A 23,193-nucleotide genomic window follows, 5' to 3' on the forward strand; every position below is an offset into this window, starting at 1 on the left:
TGCACCCTCTGAGCGAGCCTGCACTATCTCTCTATGCATACAATCAAGCTTTTTACCATTCTCTCTGAGAGTATCCCTGATGTCTGACAGCAGGTCTATGCCGAGCTGTGATAGAAAGAAAGTGTGTTCACCGGCACTAGTATGTGTTGCTATGTCTGTGTAAACAACAGCAGTGTTTGTCTCAGATGAAGAAGAAGAAGATTCTGAACTGGCAGCCCCACTAGTTGTAGCTGTATTTTGTAAGGAGGACAAATAATCATCTAGAATATCAAATAACTCTATACCAGCATCCAAAACCACAACCACCTTTGTATGTACAAAGTTACGTCCTGACCCACAGTCACTGTATAACAGACTTGAAGATGTCAAATCCAGATCACCTTGAGATGCCCCTGATGATGAATAGATGTCCTGCAGTTCGTGAGCTTGTGCAGCGTTCAGATTCTCCAGGAGCTGTGTTGCTTGAAAGGTCTCAGAAGCAGGCTGTTTGTGCTCATCTGCGCCGGGTGTTGTAGAGTATCTCAGTCTTTTATAGCCCTGCAAATCTTCAAACACATACACACACACATACATATTTAAAAATACAGTATATAAATATATACACATTGTATTTAGACAGCATTGAAATACATTATTTCATCCATCATTGTTATGCCGCTCACTGATGAATATTGAGCTATTCCATGGTACCTGTGGCTCCCTCTGCTGGACACTACTGGATGTTGCTCCGTTCCTGGGTACCTGTGGCTCCCTCTGCTGGACACCCCTGGATGTTGCACGGTTCCTGGATACCTGTGACGCCCTCTGCTGGACACCCCTGGATATAACACCATTCCTGGGTGCCTGTGGCTCCCTCTGCTGGACACCCCTGGATGTTGCACGGTTCCTGGATACCTGTGGCACCCTCTGCTGGACACCCCTGGATGTTGCAACGTTCCTGGGTACCGCCAGCTCCCTCTGACCTGGCGGTGCAAGCGCTCCCTGTCGTGAGCTGACCATTGCAGCTGGGATGTGTCTTGTATGAACTCCACCCTCCTCTGTAGATTAACCCTCAAACGTTAAAAAACCCGTTAAACATCGGGTTCTATATTATCATTGTTCTATATTAGCATTTTACCTACCTGCTAGCAGCTCTCTGGGTCTTTTTTTTAGACTTTTCCTGGGCCGCTGACTCGTCGGTACATTTTCTGTAAAAAATAAACACGTCATTAGGCGCCATTTTTAAAAGGACTATCTTGTAATCTGGCCTAAATACCTCGTATAACATCACATACAACGTCTATATTCACCTTAAAATGTACCCGTTTTTACACTCTAGACTCACGACTACATAAAAGAAACATTTACAAAAATAATCTCTCACCTTTATTAACGTCATCAACCACATGCTCATTTACCAAACCCGTCACTGCATTTTCATCACCTGGCGAAACACGTATTTCGTTTTTTCATTATCACTACATGTATTAATGTTAAGAACATTGCTAATGAATGAAAAGTAAAGAAAACTACACACCAGGTTTAGACAATGACTTGCTCTTGCGCAGGCTGCTTGGATCGTCACCTGTCAGATGTTACACTTTTTTCCAATTATGCCAACATTAATTTTCGTTCAATACAAAAGATACCACTCTCTCTCTATAATGCTAAAATGGTATATAGACAAGACTTACCTCTGTGAAAGATGAACATGATTCTCCGCTGTTTTACGCGATTCAGTGTGGCACAAACGGTGTGGACGACGCTGCGGTCTGGATGCTAATGCATTGCTAACTCTAGCGAGGCACGCTTGTACCTACTGACGTCACTATGACACGGGACTAAAATGGCATCTACGAGATTTTAAAAAAGCAGTAGCAGAAATTATTTTAATGGTTTATAATTCCAATGGCAAGGTCACTCCCCTTTCGGCCTATACGTTACACACACCCACAGCCAAAACGAACTTCTTATCTTTAAAAAACACCCCCATCCATTACTGTTGCTGCTGCAGCGTTATAGGAAACACCCTTCAGCCCTCCATAATCTTTTTTATTTTAAAATAAAACATTTTAAACTACACCCATTATTATTATTATGGGAGGCAACTTTTATTTATTAAGGGAGCCATCATTTATTAGGGGTAACACCCTTTATTAGGCGGAGGCTATATTTAATAGGGGAAACACCCTTTATTACGGGAGGGGCCCTTAATTATTAACTTCATATCAAATTATAGATCTTATCAGCAAAATGAACCACCTTATTACTACTAACCTTAAGATCAGGTTGTGCACCATGGGTGCAACAATCCCGTGGATAATCCATGATTTATGGCATGACCAGCAGATCACTTAGCAGTTCACCAGGCTCACGAGTAGTGTGACTGAACCTGGATGTTTGCTTGTACCATATTCGTACACATGGATGACTTCCTGAGGATCCAAAATGCACAATGGACAGTCTTAAAATGGTTTGATTGACTGCATTCAAGCCTCCAGACAGGTGACCTGGGATACCAATTGCATTTTCAAACAAAATACCCACCACAGACAGCTTCAACTAGACCTGTGGAAATGTTTCAGTGGAGATCACTACAACAGGAACTGAAAACATGACCTAGCTACGATGGCACCTGCTCTGGGGCTGGTTTGACGTTATGTTTGGAAAATGGAAAGCTTTTTATTGTCTTTCTTTGCAGATGATGTTATAAGCAATACTGTGCTAATTTTGTGTGCCTGTGGATTAATAATGCATGCAATCAACAAGTTTGGTTTTCAGACCAAGTGATTCTCAATATTTTATCTGAACCTCACAATGACTACATCAGTGTCTAGGCTTTGAGCATGCTTTCTGGAAAATAATACCAAAATGTTTTGGAAATTTTTGCGCATTAACATTTCTGATGAAACATCTGTAACTTGCTCAGCCCTGATGAACCCTGACCATCTTTTACTTATAGAATGATAAAAAGATGGATTTTTATAAGATGCCAACTTTGTGTGAACTTAAAAACCACTGATGTGTATTCAGTAGGGGGTTTCAGGAACCAAGAAGACAGCTTGTCACACAAACATGCAGTAGTAAAGTAAATTGTTGACCCGATTTACTCAGATTTACTCAATTACTTAGTGGTTATAAAACCCACAGGAAACCGGCAGTCTTAGTCGATCAAATCGACACCATCTGGACGTACTGCTTGTGTTTCTGTTGCTTGCCTATTAACTTGCCATCCTGTAAATTGTATTCTGTCTCTTCTTACTTTTTTCCTCTACAAACATGACACCGTTTTGTAAAAAAAAAAAAAAATTTATTATATATATATATATATATATATATATATATATATATATATAATAATAAATTATATTTTATTATATATATATATATAATAAAATATATATATATATTTTTAATATATATCCATAGGTCCCACATCCTCTTCATGTAACCCCTATCGCTGGGGTTACTCATGTAGTAGCATTCCAACAGTTCTCTATTCTCAGCCCTCGTCCATGAGTGTCGTGTTCCAGTAGCCCATTTCTCAGGTTGCCCTGGTCCCGTAGCACCTGACGCGGACGTTGTTGACCCGGGCAATGTCTGAGCCGGTACGACTCCAGTATTTCTATCCCTCATTTGTAATGAGGTAGGCTAGCCAACTATCAGAACTGCAGAGAAGTGGGATGAGGTTGGGTAAGACGTACAGCAAGCTGTCCATACCAGAGGCCCTGGAGACTGCCAAACAACGACTCACAGCCCTGGCCACACGCCTGAAGAGGTACACCAGCGAAATAGAAGCAGGAAGAATAAACTGAATGTTCTCCACCGAACCGTCCAAAGTGTACTCTCAGTGGCAGGGTAGTAACATGAGAACAGACCCACCAAGGCTGGAAACTGAACAATACTGGAAAAACATATGGGAGAGGGAGGCATCATATAACACCAATGCCCAGTGGCTGGCAGACCTGAGAGCAGACCACAGCAACCTCCCTGAATAGGAACCAGTAACCATCACAACGACAGATATCTGAGAAAGGCTCTCAAACATGAAGAACTGCACTCCATGAGCACCTGGTAGCTCAAATCAACCAGCTGCTAATGGATGGGACTCACTCAGAGTTGCTAACTGAAGGCAGGACAGTCCTGATCCTGAAGGACCCCCAAAAGGGTGCAGTCCCATCCAACTACCGCCCGATAACCTGCCTCTGCACCACATGAAAGCTCCTGTCAGACATCATAGCGGCTAAGATGAGTAAGCACATGGTTCATACATGAGCAGGGTCCAGAAAGGAATGGGTAAGGACACCAGGGGAGCAAAACATCAACTACTGGTGGATAAAGTGGTTGCTCGAGACTGTAAGACCAGGCAGACCAACCTGTGCACCGCCTGGATTGACTACAAGAAAGCCTACAACTCAATGCCTCACACATGGATCTTGGAATGCCTGGAGCTATACAACATCAATAGAACTCTAAGAACCTTCATAAGGAATTCTGTGGGTCTGTGGAAAACAACCCTAGGAGCCAACCTAGTGCACAAGTCTCCATCAAGTGCGCATCTACCAAGGAGATGCTCGGTCCCCGCTGCTGTTCTGCATAGGCCTGAACCCACTCAGCCAGATCATCACTAAGACTGGCTTTGGATACCGACTACGAAATGGAGCAACCATCAGCCACCTCCTATACATTAAGCTGTATGCCAGGAATGAGCGAGACATCGACTAACTGATCCATACCACCAGGATATACAGCAACGACATTGGAATGTTATTCGGACTGGACAAGTGTGGTCGAATGATAACAAAGAGAGGGAAGGTTGTCAGGAATGAAGGAGTTAAACTTCCAGAAGGCAGCATAGCAGATGTTGAGGGAAGCTACAAGTAGCTTGGAATCCCACAGGCAAATGGGAACCAAGAAGAAGCCGCAAGGAAAGCCGCCACAGCCAAATACCTACAGAGAGTAAGGCAAGTCCTAAGAAGTCAGCTAAATGGGAAGAACAAGGTCCAAGCCATCAACACCTACGCCCTGCCAGTCATCAGATACCCCACTGGCTTAATAAGCTGGCCAAAAGAGGACATAGAAGCCACTGATGTCAAGACAAGGAAGCTCCTCACAATGCATGGAGGACTTCACCCCAAATCCAGCATCCTGAAACTGTACACTAAGAGGAAGGAAAGAGGCCGAGGACTGGTGAGTGTCAGAGATCCAAGATGAAACAGCAAAGATCCATGAGTACATCAGGAAGATGGCCCCAAGCGATGGAATACTGAATATCTCAGGCAACAGAAGCCCGATGCAGAGGAAGAGGAGTAAGAACCATCATGGCAGAACAAACCCCTGCACGGTATGTACCACCGACAGATCCAAGAAGTGGCTGATATCGAAAAGTCCTACCGGTGGCTGGAAAAAGCTGGACTGAAAGACAGCACAGAGGCACTAATCATAGCAGCACAAGAACAGGCCCTGAGCACAAGAGTGATAGAGACTGGGGTCTATCACACCAGGCAGGACCCCAGGTGCAGGCTGCAAAGATGCCCCTGAGACAATCCAGCACATAACAGCAGGTTGTAAGATGCTAGCAGGCAGGGCATACATGGAACACCATAACCAAGTGGCCGGCGTAGTGTACAGGTACATCTGTGCCGAGTATGGGCTGGAGGTCCCAAGGTCAAAATGGGACACACTTCCAAAGGTGGTGGAGAATGACCGAGCTAAGATCCTGTGGGACTTCCAGATACAGACCGACAAACTGGTGATGGCTAACCATAGTAGTGGTGGACAAACAGCAGAAGAAGGCCATAGTGGTAGATGTAACAATCCCACGTGATAGCAACATCAAAAAGAAGGAACATGAGAAGCTTGAGAAATTCCAAGGGCTGAAAGAAGAACTAGAAAAGCTGTGGAAGGTAAAAGCAACAGTGGTCCCCGTGGTAATTGGCACCCTCGGGGCTGTGACCCCCAAACTGAGAGAGTGGCTCCAATAGATCCCAGGAAGAGCTCTCAGTCCAGAAGAGCACAGTGCTAGGAACTCTGTGAAGAACCCTCAAACTCCCAGGCCCAGAGGACCCAAGATTGAGGAAGACACACACACCACCCACAGGGGTGAGAAGGGATATATATATATATATAAATATACCTGACATTACTGTTGTAGATGTTGAAAGTGAGGCAGACAATTCCCAGCAGGATTCCTAATCCAGAAAAGACTGACACAGACACAAATAGCTTCTGGGACAGGTAGCGAAACTCCTCGATCACCACCGTCTGGTCTGCAGGGGGTCCTAAACCTAGAAAAAACAGAGTATATAATTTAAAGGATAAAGAGCCTGTAGGCTCCAGCAGATCCCCATGATCCTAAATAGGAATAAGCGGGTATAGATAATGGATTGTTGAAGAGCCTGTGCAAAAGATATAAGTCAGAGGTCACAAAAACATGAATTAGTCAAACAGAAATGCAAAATGCATCTCCAATGTTAGCTCTGGTCTAACTATCAGTTAAACATATCTTACCCTCTAGTCGGCCATTAATGTTTGTAATGAATAAAACAGGGTGTGTCATCTTCATTTAATGTTCAGATCACAACCAACCCTATCAGGTAGAAACAGGGCAGAAAAAGAAACTGTGCAGGACTGAGAAAAACAACTGATGCATTACGCTTGGTTCTTTTTATTCATTGACCTCTACTTTGCATTATTAATCTATTTGCCAATTTTACAATGCAATACTGGTATAATTAAGTGCAAACAAGAGCACAAGTTTGGTCTCAACACTGTTAGTAGACACAACTTATGCGATATATCCAAATGTTCAATTATTTAATTCTGCTAGCAATAAGACAGCTATCCTACAGATAACAAATAACAGGCTTAGCTTGTAAGGTAACATTAGCTAGTACAAAAATAATAGCATAAATATGTCAAAATAGTGTTTTTATTTGTTCACTACATTCCATTTTCTTCACATCTGTTTCCACTACCAACACAATTTTGTATCTATTCCTGCTGTGACCATCCTAGCATTTTCTTTTGTTGCAATCCAGAAACAAAAATGAAATGCCAGGAAAGTGAAGAAACAGTGGCAGTCAACAAAAAAGCAACAGAAAGGGGTGAAAGAGGGAGTTGTGAGCTGCAGACATCTGTTTTATTTTACTGGTTAAAAATAAGTTACCCGAATAATGTTTAGCTTTTTGTATGATGATGTGCTGTTTTTGTAGGGTTGTGTGTCAGAATCAGAACCTGTGTGACATTGCTTTGTGTGATAAGCATCTACAAAATTAAAATTATATGTGCCATTGAGTGATGACAATAAATTTATAGAAGTCCTCTGAAAAACTGTGGACCAACAGTCCCAGTAATCTGCATCTGCAGTATTGACAAAGATATTCACTACACTATTACACTTAGTAATAGTGTAGTGAATATAAATATATACATGTATTGAACATGAATGTGTTTATTGTGTCTGGTTTATGAATTATGAATATCATAAACCATCTGCATAATTTGGGGGCACCAGATCCTTTGATGGCTAATTAACCAATCAATTAATGACTGATACTGGATATCATTCTATCTGGTTAGTCTGGCATCGTGCTTGACACAATGTGGTTGGTCCAGGAGGTACTTCATCCTTGCTAGTGACTGGTTAACAGTCCCCTGACTGTGATGGCGCATTCTCACTGGTCTATGTGAATCAAGACACTAATCTTTTCTTTAAGTGTTTTAAGTTTTAAGAATGTTTTCTAAAATAGGAACAATAATTTCTTTTTCCACCCAGCAAAGTTCAAACATATGACAAACTTAGTAACTAATTAAAGTCAATAGTTCATCAACAACATAAATGAAAATCAATAAAACTTACATACACAGACTTTAGGTATAACTCAGAGTCTTGCCACATTCAGAAGTATTCTGATGATATGGCTATTGTGGCATGTGTGCATGGTGGACGGGAGTACAGGGACCTAGTGGAGGCCTTCACTGACTGGAGCAAAAAGAACTATCTTCTCCTGAACACCTCCACGACTAAGGAGCTGGTGGTGGATTTTAGGAGATCAAACCACCATGCCAGTCAGTCTGCATTGATGGACAGGAGATAGAGACACTATTCAAGTACCTGGCAGTGCTAGTGGACGAAAAACTGGAGTGGTCTGCCAATGTGGACGCAGTGTACAGAAAAGGGCAGAGCCACCTCTTGTTTTTGAGAGGCTTGGTTCGTACAATGTCTGCAGTGACATGCTATGCATGTTCTACTACACTGTCTTGGCAAGTACACTGTTGGGGGAGTGGCATTATGGACAGAGACTGTAGGCTCCTAGACAAACTGGTGAAAAAGGCCAGTTCTGTACTAGGCAGGGGGCTGGACCCTCTCAGAACTGTGGTGGAGCAGCAGATGTGGAGGAAGCTGCTTTCCATATTGAACAATAATAATCACCCCGTACATGATATACTGACTAAACAGAGTAGCAGCTGCAATGGGAGGCACATCTCACTGTGCTGCAGAACTGAGAGATTGAGGAGAACCTTTTTAATAGTAATCGTTGATACGTTACTTATATGTTCTTGACTGGGTGCCTTTATCCATTTATTATATTTTATAGTAAAATTTCTATGTTAAAGTAAATATAAGAGCTGCAGGACAATCTGAATTTCCCCCATGGGGGATGCATAATGTATCTATCTATCTATCTATCTATCTTAACCTTGTGGAACTCCATAGCTACCTTTTATGTGTGTGGAAGGTTCATCAGAACATGAATGAATTGGAATCTGTCCAATAAATGAGACTGGAATGCTGTTCCTTTTATCGCAGTCATATGTTCCAGTCTCTGTAATAAGATGCTGTGGTCAAATGCTGTGGTCAATAGTGTCAAATGCAGCACTAAGGTCTAGGAGGACAAGTACAGAGTTGAGTCCATTATCTGAGGCTAAGAGAAGATCATTGGTGACTTTTAATTTGAGAATCACTGATATCAAAGGAACAGCATGAAGGGCACAAAGAAGAAACTGTTGGCTTTGCCTGTGCGATTCAAGGAAAGTCAGAAACTCATCCCACAGCCACTCCAGTCTTTGTGGTTTGCTTCAAGTCATTGTTGTGCTGAAAGGTGAACCATCAACCATCACCCCAATTGGACAACCAGTGCACAGCAGATTTTCTCTTTTTCTTTCTTTTTTTAAGAGAACAAGGAATACAACTTTTTAGGATCTTGAATTTTGGATGTCCTGTTCCGGACTTTTATTTTGACATTCATGAAGAATGCCAAAAAACTTTCTGCTGCCTTCTAAACCTCGGTCTTAGTCAGCATATTAGTGAGCCAACCCAAACCAGAAGTCACACCCTGGACCTTGTAATCACTAAGGGTGTTAACATTTCAAATGTCAGTGTGATTGATGTTGCTTTGTCTGATCATTTTTGAGTCTTTTTTTAATTTGTTCATAATTCCCAAAAATGCAGCTGGACCTACATTTGTTCAGAAAAGACATGTAAATGGACCAGGACACTGTTTATGGAGATGATTAGGTTTGAAAATACCACTTTTTCTCATTTTGAAGATTTGTTAAATTCATATAGCCTACTTCAAGTATTCTAAATGTCATGGATATGATTGCTCCTGTTAAAGATAAAGTGATCAGGAACAGGCAAAAGACACCATGGAGAAATGATGACTCGGTCAGGGCACAGAGAAGGGAGTGCTGGGAGGCTGAACAAAAATGGTTTAAATCAAAGCTCCAGTTTCACTATGACATTTATAAGCAGATGTTGTCTGTGTTCAATAAAACAAAACAAAAAAAGAGAAATTTATTTTTCTGAAATCAACAGCAGCAGTAACAACTCATGTGCCCTGTTTGCTATAGGGAGTAGATTAACAAACTCTCTGTCTCCATTGCTACAGGGCGTAGATTAACAAACTCTCTCCATTGTCATTAGAACTCATTTCCACATCTAATTGCAATGAGTTTGCATTATTTTTTAATGACAAGGTTCAGGGTATTAAACTGGGTATTAAACAAGCAATAAACTGCACAACACATAACATTTCTGCAGCTATCCAGGAGACACTTGGTAGAACTGATACATTTTACACCTGTAAATGACAAAACAGTTGAAAACACCATTTACAGTGAGTTCATCCACCTGCTGCCTCAATGTTTTACCCACTAGATTTCTGAAATCAGTACTAAGCAGTTTGTTACCACAATCACTCAATTAGTTAACTCATTACACTCTGGAACATTTACAAGGGCCTTGAAAATTGCTGTCATCAAGCCTCTCTTGAAGAAGAGCAGTCTTTTGATGCCACAGTACTGAACAACTACCGGCCCATATGAAACCTGCAATTTTTAGGCAAAATCCATGACAAAGTTGTTTAACAACTTACTGACTTTCTTGTGTTAAAAAACTGCTTTGTTGATTTTCAGTCAGGTTTTAGGCCCCCAGTACACTCATCAAGGTGACAAATGACATTCGTCTGAACACAGACGCTGGCAGAGTCTCTCTCTTTAGTACTGTTGGATCTGAGTGCTGCGTTTGACACAGTGGACCATGTGATCCTGTTACAAAGGTTAGAGGACTGGATGGGCATCTCTGGTACTGCCCTTAAATAGTTTAAGTCCTATCTTGAAGACAGGAAGAACTTCATTGAAATTGGTAACTGTGTCTCAGACCAAATGGCGTTGACATGTGGGGTCTCCCAAGGGTCCACCTTGGGACCCCTTTTGTTCAATCTTTACGTTTCCTTTAGGCGAGTTAATACGAAGCAATAATGTGTCCTAGCATAACTATGCAGATGACACTCAGATTTACATATCACTCATAGCAAGTAAATATGGACCAGTCAATCACTGTCACTGCATTGAACAGATCACTGTGTGGATGAAAAACAACTTTCTCCAAATAAACAATGACAAGACTGAAATAATCACCTTTAGGCTTCAGAAACAAAGAGAAACTGTCAGAAATCACCTTCAGTCTCTTTCGCTAAAATCTAAAAATAATGTTAGAAATCCTCTAATCATGGACTCAGACTTGAATTTTAACAACCACATTAAATCTATAACATTGTCAGCATTTTACCATTTCAAAAACATTGCCAGAATCAAAGGGATCATGTCTAAACCAGATTTGGAAAGACATCCATGCATTTATCTCCAGCATGTTAGATTACTGTAATGGTCCTTAATTCTTTACTAGTTGCTGCTCCTGTCTGCTACTTGTTATGTTCATGCACTTACCTTAGTTTTACTAACTGTGAGACCCGAATCCTGCTACTTGTTACCTGTTCACAGACATCTGTTTGTTTTGCTAGCGGATTATGCTGATCCATAATCTCATTAATAATGGACTGTGAAAAACAACAGATCCCCATTCAAGCCATACGCCCCAAGGTTTCTGAACTCCTTGGATTCCAGCCTATGTCCCCAGTTCTTAGTCCGGAATCTGCAGCTCTGCAGCCATCGTTCACTGCTCATGAACGTTTCCCAGCCACAGTTTCCAGTTTCCCGCCAGGCTCTCCAGAGCCCCAGCCAGAGCCCCAGCCAGACTTCCCTGCTCTCCAGCCTATGTCTCAAGTTCTACTTACAGAACCTGCAGCTACTCAGCCAGTGCCCCAGCCAGAGTCTTTTCTAGAGTCCAAAGTTCACATGCCAGAGTTTCCAGAGTTCTGGTATACCTCATTTGACGCTGTCTCCGCCTGAGGTCTCGTCTCCATCCAAAGTTCCTTGTCCTGCCTCCTCCTGGACATTGGATACGTTCCCTCTGAGACTCCGCCACTGTTTCCGTGCAGATGGCCCTAAGGTACCTCCTGTTCCTGATCTGCCCAGTGGATTAACCAGCATGGAAAATGCCACTGTTTATTCTGTTCCTGCTCAGCCCAGTGGGTTGGTGGATACGGCCAACAAAGTTGAATCTCCTGCTCCTGATGTCAGTTATGGATCAACCACACCTGTCGACGCCCCAGCATTTCCGGATCTTGATATCTGTCCCAGTGGGTCGGCTGGTCTGGCCGACACCACTGCTGTTCCTGTTCTTGATCCTGGGCTAGTGGGTCAGCCGGTCCTGTCAACGCCACAGTTTTTGTCTATGTTCCTGATCCTGCCAGTGAGTTGACTGATAACCCCAACACCACTGCTCCAAGTCTTTTCAGTGGGTCGGCTGTCCATGTCGACGCCACTGCATCTGCAGTTCCAAATCATGTGAAGGGCTGTCCTCTGGAACTGCCAGAGTACCCAAATAGTGTGAATGGCCTTGGATTTCTGCCCGTCCTACTGTTAGGATCCTGGATTTTGGACTTCCTGTTCTGGACTTTTGACATTAATTTCATGTATTCCCCTCAGTTAGTTTCTGTAACTTCTCTGAATTAATTTTGATTGGTTTCACCTGTACCTGCTCTGTCCTCAGTAATCAACAGGATCTGCTTGGATCTGCAAGACACTCTGTATAAAAGCAGGTTTGTAGCCTCACACCCTTTGAAACATTGTGATGTTACCCCATGGTGCTCACCATCCAGCCCTGCCTGACATGATTTCTGCCTGACCATGAATTAATACCTGAAGACCAAAGTCTAATTCCTGAGCCCTCACCTGATTCTTGGTGGCATTACCTAATTCCTGATGGCCTCACCTTATTCCTGAATGCCTCACTTGATTTCTGAAGACATTATCTGACTCCTGGAGGCCAAACCCTTTTCCTGAAGGCTGAACTGACTCCTGTGAAGCTAACCTAATCCCTGTGAGCTAACCTGATAAATGAAAGCTAACTTGATTCCTGAAGGCAGAACCTAATTCCTGAAGACAGAACCTGTCTCATGAATACCTATCCTAATTCCATGAGGACTTTACCTGATTCCTAAAAAAACCTAACCTGACTTCCAAGGCATAGCCTGATTCCTGAGGACCTAACTTAATTCCCAAAGGTCATCAGATTCCTGGTGACTAACCTGACTTCCTAAAGTAGAACCCAATTACTGAGGACACAGTTTGATTTATGATTCATGCATGCATGATTCTTGATGGCCTAGTTTGACTCCTGAGTTGATGACTTGATTCCTAACTATCTGACCTGGACTTTGAGTGGATATATTCTTGCCTACCGGACTTTAATCAAATTGAAAGCCTGATTTGTTTTCCTGAAGTTGCTCCTGTCTGCTACTTGTTATCTGTTCATGGACTTACTTTAGTTTTGCTAACTGTATGACCCGAAGCCTGCTACTTGTTACCTGTTCAGTATAAATGCATGCTCAGTATAAATACACCACTCAATTCTACATGGCCGCAAAAATCAATTTACAATTCATTAGGCAATTGGCAATACAATGTGAAATTTGACCATGTAATTTGAAAATGTATTTAATAAGTAAAGTGGCATTTAAATACTCACTTTGAATTATTTTGGTTTTAATTATTTTATATGGAATCATTTACATACCATATTGTCATGGGTTTTTGGTCTTCTTAACCCGTTTTTTTTTTTTGAGACTACTGCTCACAAATAACATAACCAAAATATGTTTATATAAAAACAACTTATGGTCATAAAACATGGGCAAAAACAGGGCAAGGGAAAAAGGCCACTACTTAAAGACAAAAATAAGAAAATGTGTTGAGTTTACCAAACAGCATGTGGATGAATCCCCAAGCACATGGAAGAAGCTTCTCTTATCAGATGAGATTAAAAGAAATTTTTGGGCCATCATGGAAACTGCTATGTATAGCACAAACACAGACATACATGCACACACACAGGTGTCCCTGGTCCTGGTGTTGTTGATCTGGCCCAGTGACTCCACTCCGGACAGTTATCTATGGCTGCCAGGGTTTGAGCTCTACAGAGAGAGCTGTGAAACAGACTTAAAAAGGAGAAGAGGGGGAATCTGCTTCTACATTAACAAAAGTTAAGTCCCAGGTGTCAGTGTTGAATTTTTATGTTGCAAATTTAATGATCTGAATTCAACTTGAATATAGCTTCTTTCTGAATTTGAGAAACCTGAAATAAAGCATATAGAAAATTAAGGTTTTGCACAACTTAAAAGTGATTACTGAGAATTCATGAAGTAAATTTTAGACCACATAAATCAAGATGAATTACAAAGTCAGATGTTTCAGTGCAATAAATTCAGTTGTATTTAAATTTCAAAAACTATGTATTCAATAGTGATAAAATTTCAAAATATTTTATTTGTGTTGATGTAATTCAAATCCTTATGTCAGATATTTGCTTCCATAAGTGTTTATCTGTGTTAGTGCAGCATTACAACACCTGGCAGTGTTAAATTTCTGGGATTTTAGACTTCCTCCGGAGGCTTTTATTTTTGGACACTTCACACATTCTTCCAGTAACTTGACCTAATTACTTGATTAATTCCACCTGTGACCCTCACCATTTGTTCATTCCTTGCCAGATTGTGGTTAACACTCCAGTTGACACTCTCCAGCTATTTGCTCAGACTTTTTGCCTTAATCACCTTGAAACCTTGCCTCATGTTTTTCTGTGCTCTTACCAGATACCCTTAGACCTCAAGGAACCAACTTGACCTGAATTACTGGATTTGACCAACTGCAGACGAACCCATCTGTGCTTTGTTAATGGACTGAGGCAGTTTTTCTTTGGATCTGGCTTAAGTACATGGAAAGAGATAAGTGAAACCTTTCTGTTGTTTTTGGAAAAGACCCATCAGTTTTGGAGTTACCTCTGACCCCTCCTAATCATTATCATCTTTCTTATAGATCCAGTTGATCTCGACACTCAGGACCTTCCACCAGATCCATCCAGATTGCTAATAAAATTTGTTAACCTCATTACCTCTATGTTTGTCAGTCTTTTTTTGAGCTCACACCAAAATTCCTGCTAAACCCTAACAGTACAATCTGGGCCAACTATGAGCTCAACTGACAAAAAACAATGGAGGTTTTGGGTGGAAGATGCGCTGGCTTCCTATGAAGCTCAGCTTCATACCAACCCTCTGCATTCCCCACTGATTCATGCAAGGTAGCTTTTATCCTGTCCCTACTATCTGGTCCAACCCGAGAGTGGGGAACGGTAGAAATGAATAGGGAGTCTGGTATCTGTAACTCTTTGGCAAAATTTTCCAAGGAACTAATTAATACATTTGACCCCGCAAAACCCAGGAAGGAAGCAGCAATTCGTCTGTCTAGGTTAATCCAAGGGAATTGATCAGTTTCAGGCTATGCAGTGGAATTTAGGATATTAGCAGCCACCTGTGATTGGAATGAGACAGCTTGAAGCGATATGTTCTATGCGGGACTGACGGAAAAAATCAAGGATGAGCTTGCAGCTTGAGAATGGCCAGAACAATTCAACAAACTTCTGGAGATGGTGGTCAGTATAGACCGTCGCTTAAGGGAACGACAGTGGGAGAAAGTTTTTTTTATTCACGCAACTCGCACTTCCCCTGATCACTCGTCACTTGTCAACTTACAGAACCGCCCACAGGCTTCCAACTCAGACAACCAGCAGGACAGTTCAACTATAAGGTCAGCTACAGAACCCATGCAGATCAGTAGAACTGACCTAACACCTGAAGAATGCCACAGACGTTTTCAGGAGAATCTGTGGTTATACTGCGGAAAACCAGAAAACAGAGTCTCCTCGTGCCCAGCGCTAGCAAAAGTAAAGGCTCAGCAGCTAGGAGGGGATCGCTGCTGAGCCCAGCCCAGTCTGGATAGGCTGATCCCCAGCCACTAACCGAAGTTACGTTACACTTGGGAAACCAACCTCAGACCCTTTTCACATTTATTGACTCAGGAGCAGATACGGAATTCATGAACGAAGGGCTGTGTAAGAGACTTAAAATACCATTGACTGAATTAGCAGCTCCTGTGAAAATGAAAGCTTTGGACAATCACATTATTCACGCCTGCTCCAAGAAGACCAGTACAGTGCATATGACTATAGGTAATCACTCTGAGCACATATCATTCAGAATAATTCATTCACCACGACCACTGGTCTTAGGAGCTACATGGTTATGGATGCACAATCCACACATCGATGGGAATACGGGGAGTATTATGGGCTGGGATTTGAATTGTCTTACTGTAACCGGTTGCCTTAGATGCCTCTCTGCGCCTGGTTTTCTGTCATCCGCATTGCCATCTTGGATCTCTCTCCCACTCTCATTGTCACCTTGTGTACTCAGATCGCATGATGCTCTCGACATACTCTGAGAAACTCTGCGTTGTGTTGTTATGATGTTGAGCACAAATAGTGACACAGGGTTTTTCGTTGAATTTTGCCTTTTATTTTGCGGTACCTGGTAGCCAAAACAAAACATAAAAGACACTCCGGTAAATACTCTGCTCAACAGCTCCTCTCCCACAGCAGTTCCAAACAGGAGAAGGGAAGCATATTCACACATAATACAGAACAAAACATAACATAATAACAATAACAGCTTCACATACCTGGTACCCAAAACAAAACATAAAAGACCCTCTGGTAAATACTCCGCTCAACAGTTCCCCTCCCACAGCGGCTCCAAACAGGAAAAGGGAAGGAGAAGGCGCACGCTCTTAATACAGGGTCATTTAATAATAATGAAAAAAAATGAAAAAACTATCCTGTCATTTAATAATGATAATGGGCATAAAACATTCATTATCATGTATATAGAAAGAAAAAAAATACCACTACTTAAGAATAGGTGCCGGCGCGTTTTGTGAATGTGTGAACAAGATGACATTCACAGCACTCTGAAGTAAACACTTGTGAACCAATGTTCTGTTTGTGTTTTATGGTCTTATTTCAGTGAGTAAAAAATTGTAGTTTTTCACTAACCAATAATAAACACTTTTTTCTCAAAAACACAATCATGTATAAACTTGCTGCTCACATATTATTGTAGCCAATTTTGTGCTGATTACAGTGTTATTAGACTTTAGACATTAATATGTTTAAAAAACACTGAAAAAAGCACAAATGTCAGGACATGTCAAAATTTGTCCAGGCCCCAAAAACCCCGTCAGACCCCAGAGGGTTAAATATGTGCCTGTCTTACATGGATAAGTTCTTTTTCCTAACTTAGTTCAGGGTTACCTTACCGGATAATATAGGAACCATGAGGGCATGTTTTTTTTTTAGTGGGGGGAGAGTGTAATAACCTGAATATTGAGCCTATCAGGGTATGTTGTGTTTGATCTATTCACAAGAATAGGGGTTTTTTTTTACTTCGTTATGATAGTGCATAAGGCATTTAGTGTATTTCATGTTTCAGGAGGAAACCACCCAGATGTATATTTTCTTTGTATTATTGTGTTGGCGTGTGACGTGAAGACGCAGGGGAAGAAAAAAAATGGGAGAGAGTTGTTGGAGATGGCGACGCTCGCTGGGAGCAAGCACACCCTAGGGGAAGGAAAAGGTGTTTAGGGACACGTTTAGGGACACAACTTAGGTCAGCTGTTCAGTTCTTCTTGCTCCGAGGGACCGCGGATGTTTCGGGGACGACTCGCGCCGTGAGGTTGTGAGTGGCTGCACCATTCTGAGGTCGACGCTGACGGAGCTAAGCTAGCACTAGCATCGCGTGTCTACAATGGTTACCACGGAGCCAGCAGAAGAGACGACGGTGGGGCCGCCAGAGACTCTGCATTCACCTGCGCCGAGGGAAGTAGAGTACGGAAGGTTGGACCCCAACATGGACGTGATCTCCAGCGCGCGCCAACGCTAATTGCAAGCGTGCATACACAATAACTTAAGAGTGCACTCGCAGACAAACTATTAATTTACAATTCCCATGGGTGTAGAACTGGTTTTTTTTGTTGAGTATAAAATTCTATTAATTAATTTTGCATTTGGATAATATAAAAAGAAAAGAGGGAAAAAAACCCTTAAGACGCCATCACTGTGTATGGTTGATTTTTTTTCCTGTAAGACCCACATTGGAAGAGGATCATTCCAAGGTAAATTTGTATCCCGTTATGTGTATTGGTTCATATTACTCCAAGAAGCTTCACATTAATTAAGATTGGAAATTATACAGTTACCCTAGACAGATTTGTTTTTTTTGAATGTCTCTCTTACCATAGAGTTAATGAAGTAAAGGGGTCCCATATTGCATAGGATTACTTCATTCTAACGAGCCGTGTGGTAAAGGGGGTTACACAGGGAAATAAGAAAACAAAAAAACAACACACCCACAGGGACAATTATACAGGCCGTTGACAGATTCAGACCTAGTCAGTGAATCAGTTCACCAATGAAGCTTCCTACAATCAGGATAAGAGGCCGGAGAACTGCTTAGCGCCTAGCAGGATCTCAGGACACTCTACAGACAATATGAGGTGCCATTTAAGCCACACAGAGGCCATTCTACCCCTGGATGTAATTAACAATATTCCCTAACATGCTAATCAATAACGGGCGACTTAACTGGAAGAGCCATCGTAAAAAAACCAAACTATGTCACACATGAATAACTGCCGCATGAGCAGGTTCATTCCCTAGGAGTGACTTGACCTGAACCATGGACTCAGTCAGACGACAAACATGATTAATAACCCTACCAAAACGTGTAGTAAGTCTCTGACCCATGTCAGTACCAACGGACACAGCCGGGGGAAAAGAGTGGGAGCAATGGAGCATGGGGAAGTACCAGCCTCAGCTGGATCCCCAAGAGCAGAAGGACTCCTCAGAGGTGGGGACAACTGAATATCGTCCATGTCCCTTTCAGTGGCGGAGCGTTCCTGGACCCATGACAACGTGCGGTCAATGCAACCACCAACGGACTCAACAGCCTGAGTATCCTCAGCTGACCAGAAGTCAATGCAGACGAGCTCCAAGGGGGCACTGGTCTTAATGCTGGGACCATTAGCCGCCGGCTCCAGGGTATAACTAAAGATGCATCTGCAGCAATGTCTCACGTGATTGCGTACATCCTCCTCCATGTCATACCAGAAGAACCGCCGACGGGCCCAGGAAAGCGTGCCAGGCTGACCTTGGTGCCCAGCATCATCATGCACGCCAGCCAGTACCTTCGACTTCAGGGAATCGGTACAACAAACTGGAATGGCTTGTGTCTGGTGAGTGGATCTCTCACCACTCGATACAGAGCACCATCCAAAAGAGTGAGCTTATCCCAATGTCTCAGGAGCTTTAGTGTAAGTCGGTCCTGATGGGAACATTCATGCCTCGAAGACCTGCGCTTACGCTCAACATAGTGGGCGACCCTAGAAATAACAGGGTCCCCTGTCTGGTGAGACGAGATCGGCATGGGATAACTCATCAGGGTTATCATCAATAGGCGAACCGATTGAAGCCAGGTCGTCAGCGAGGGATGTTGCAAGCTGACGAGGAGAAGACTCTCAGTCACTAAAGGACCTCAAGTGGGAGGAGACATCGCCCTCCAACATAGACCCATTGCCCGCAACAGAGAGGGGATGACTGCTCAGTGACTGAGGCAGACAGGTCAGGCGGAAAGCGTCCTGCACTCGGGCATTCTTTACTTCATCAACCTGTCCTGCCAACTGAAAGTAAGGTTCAGCCAAGAGTCGCTGAGCCAAGGGCTTCGCAAATGGTTCTCTACTAAGGACGTCAGCTACCACATTCAGCCTGCCAGGGACATACTTAATCTCGAAGTTGTATGGAGCTAGCTTTGCTACCCAACGCTGCTCACAGGCATCCAACTTTGGCTTGGTCAGGATGTATGTGAGAGGGTTATCAGTCCACACAGTGAACTGATGGCCTTTGAACCAGTGGCTGAACTTATCACACACAGCCCACTTCAGGGTTAGAAACTCAAGTCTGTGTGCCAGGTACCTAGTTTGACTTCTACTGAGGGACTTACTAGCGAAAGCTATGGGCCTAGTCCTCTCTTCGCCAGCTGGTACCTGTGCCAAGACAGCACCCAGTCCATCTGTAGACACATCAACGGACAACAGCTTCCATAAGGTCTTCCTTCTTAAAGCTGGAAATGACCTTCACTTTGTCTTGGTCAACTGCCACCCCACCAGCGTCCACTATATGACCCAGAAACTTCACAGAGCACCTGAGGAAGTGGCACTTCTTCTGGCCAAGCCGCATAAAACACCCTCTGGTAAATACTCCGCTCAACAGCTCCTCTCCCACAGTGGTTCCAAACAGGAAAAGGGAAGAAGAAGGGGCATGCTCTTAATTTAAAATGGAGAAGAAGAGCAGACATCTCACATTGACTCGAGTGCGAGCCCTAGCGGATGGAGGTCTTACTACCCAGGCATATTAAACTGGCGCTGAACATCATTTTTGTATAATTATAGCATAAAAACAACTGCCTCCTATTCCTTCTGATACAGTGGGTACGGAAAGTATTCAGACCCCTTTAAATTTTTCACTCTTTGTGTCATTGCAGCCATTTGCCAAAATCAAAAAAGTTCATTTTATTTCTCATTAATGTACACTCAGCACCCCATCTTGACAGAAAAAAACAGAAATGTAGAAATTTTTGCAAATTTATTAAAAAAGAAAAACTGAAATATCACATGGTCATAAGTATTCAGACCCTGTGCTCAGTAGTGAGTAGAAGCACCCTTTTGAGCTAGTACAGCCATGAGTCTTCTTGGGAATGATGCAACAAGTTTTTCACACCTGGATTTGGGGATCCTCTGTCATTCTTCCTTGCAGATTCTCTCCAGTTCTGTCAGGTTGGATGGTGAACGTTGGTGGACAGCCATTTTCAGGTCTCTCCAGAGATGCTCAATTGGGTTTAGGTCAGGGCTCTGGCTGGGCCAGTCAAGAACGGTCACAGAGTTGTTCCGAAGCCACTCCTTTGTTATTTTAGCTGTGTGCTTAGGCTCATTGTCCTGTTGAAAGGTGAACCTTCGGCCCAGTCTGAGGTCCTGAGCACTCTGGAAGAGGTTTTCTTCCAAGATATCTCTGTACTTGGCCGCATTCATCTTTCCTTCAATTGCAACCAGTCGTCCTGTCCCTGCAGCTGAAAAACACCCCCACAACATGATGCTCCCACCACCATGTTTCACTGTAGGGATTGTATTGGGCAGGTGATGAGCAGTGCCTGGTTTTCTCCACACATACCGCTTAGAATTAACACCAAAAAGATCAATCTTAGTCTCATCAGACCAGAGAATCTTATTTCTCATAATCTGGGAGTCCTTCATGTGTTTTTTGGCAAACTCTATGCAGTCTTTCATGTGTCTTGCACTGAAGAGAGGCTTCCGTTGGGCCACTCTGCCATAAAGCCCCGACTGGTGGAGGGCTGCAGTGATAGTTGTCTTTGTGGAACTTTCTCCCATCTCCCTACAGCATCTCTGGAGCTCAGCCACAGTGATCTTTGGGTTCTTCTTTACCTCTCTCACCAAGGCTCTTCTCCCACGATTGCTCAGTTTGGCTGGACGGCCAGGTCTAGGAAGAGTTCTGGTCGTCCCAAACTTTTTCCGTTTGAGGATTATGGAGGCCACTGTGCTCTTAGGAACCTTGAGTGCTGCAGAAATTCTTTTGTAACCTTGGCCAGATCTGTGCCTTGCCACAATTCTGTCTCTGAGCTCCTTGGGCAGTTCCTTCGACCTCATGATTCTCATTTGCTCTGACATGCACTGTGAGCTGTAAGGTCTTATATAGACAGGTGTGTGCCTTTCCTAATCGAGTCCAATCAGTTTAATTAAACACAGCTGGACTCCAATGAAGGAGCAGAACCATCTCAAGGAGGATCAGAAGAAATGGACAGCATGTGAGTTAAATATGAGTGTCACTGCAAAGGGTCTGAATACTTATGACCATGTGATATTTCAGTTTTTCTTTTTTAATAAATTTGCAAAAATTTCTACATTTCTGTTTTTTTCTGTCAAGATGGGGTGCTGAGTGTACATTAATGAGAAATAAAATGAACTTTTTTGATTTTGGCAAATGGCTGCAATGACACAAAGAGTGAAAAATTTAAAGGGGTCTGAATACTTTCTGTACCCACTGTATTCAAATTTTATTTTCAAAGGTTTGAATCATAGTTTTCAGTTTTGAAACCACAATTTTCATATTCAAAATGCATTTTCAAATATTCAAATCCTAGCTTTCAGTGTTGCTTATTCTGAACGTATTCTCACCTCATACATCTATTACAATAAAGATGTGTATTTTAAAAAGTTTGTTTTGCATTTGGAGTTCCCACACTGACATTAAGTGGCAGAGATTAGCACAATAAAAAGCAAAAATGAGAAGATCCTTCCTTAAAGTCTGTTTATGAACACTGATTCCTGGTGAACTACACCAAACAAGCACATAAAATGGAACCTGTGTGTTAGGATTTGAGGGTTTTTTTGCTTGAGCTCAGAAAGAAGCTTGACAGATGGACTGAGTATAAATGTGTTTGAGGAACACAAGGTGGTGACAGAGGATAAGGTTGAGCAGATTGGATTAGGTCAGAAGTTAAAATAACCAACTCTCCCAATAAAATTTCTCCATTTCAGTTCAAGCTGCAAAGGTCCAAAACACAAATCCTATTTTATATATAGGCCAAGTAACTAAGGATATCTTGCAACTCTTAAGTTCCCCTTAAACACCAATGTACTTCTGTATTTTACAGGGAGCCAGTGAAGAGAAGCTAATATAAGAGAAATATAATCTCTCTTGCTAGTTCCTGTCAGGACTCTAGCTGCAGCATTCTGGATTAACTGGAGGATTTTTATGGAGATACTGGGACATCCAGATAGTAATGAGTTTCAGTAATCTACCCTTGAGGTAACAAATGTATGGACTAGTTTTTCTGTGTCATTTTGAGACAGAATGTTCCTAATTTTGGCAATGTTGCGCAGGTGAAAGAAGGCAGTTCTAGAGATTTGTTTTATATGTGATTTTAGCTGCATAAAACTGAAACGCTGCTTCTCCATGTTTATTCCTGACTCTGGGCATGAGCAGAAGGCCTGTCCCTGATGTTCTCAGATTTCGAGATGGTTCATATGGCACCAACATGTCAGATGAGATGTACTGTGGTGCTGAGCCATGAAGAGACTTATACACAAGCAGTGCTGTTTTAAAGTCTATTCTCTGAGTGACAGGAAGCCAATGCAGAGATCTGAGAATAGGAGTAATGTGGTTGTACTTCCTCGTTCTAGTCAAGACCTGAGCAGCAGCATTCTGAATGTACTGTAGCTGCCTTACAACTCGTTTTGAGAGCTCCGTGAGCAGGCTGTTACAGTAATCTAACATGCTGGAGATAAATGCATGGAATGGTTTTTCCAAGTTTGGTTCAGACATGATACCTTTGATTCTGGCAATGTAGA

At 42.5% G+C, this 23,193-nt stretch overlaps 1 protein-coding gene across 1 annotated transcript in view; it reads right to left on the reverse strand.

Moving 5' to 3' along the window:
- gabbr1b (gamma-aminobutyric acid (GABA) B receptor, 1b) overlaps positions 1-23,193 on the reverse strand; it is a 162,385-nt gene that overhangs the window by 71,824 nt on the left and 67,368 nt on the right. The window contains exon 10 of the mRNA XM_026300435.1: positions 6,116-6,266. Within this exon, the coding sequence (XP_026156220.1) occupies positions 6,116-6,266 (151 nt within the window). The remainder of the gene's footprint in view (positions 1-6,115; positions 6,267-23,193) is intronic.

This window comes from Mastacembelus armatus, chromosome 11 (genome assembly GCF_900324485.2).
Source record: "Mastacembelus armatus chromosome 11, fMasArm1.2, whole genome shotgun sequence".
NCBI lineage: Eukaryota > Metazoa > Chordata > Actinopteri > Synbranchiformes > Mastacembelidae > Mastacembelus > Mastacembelus armatus.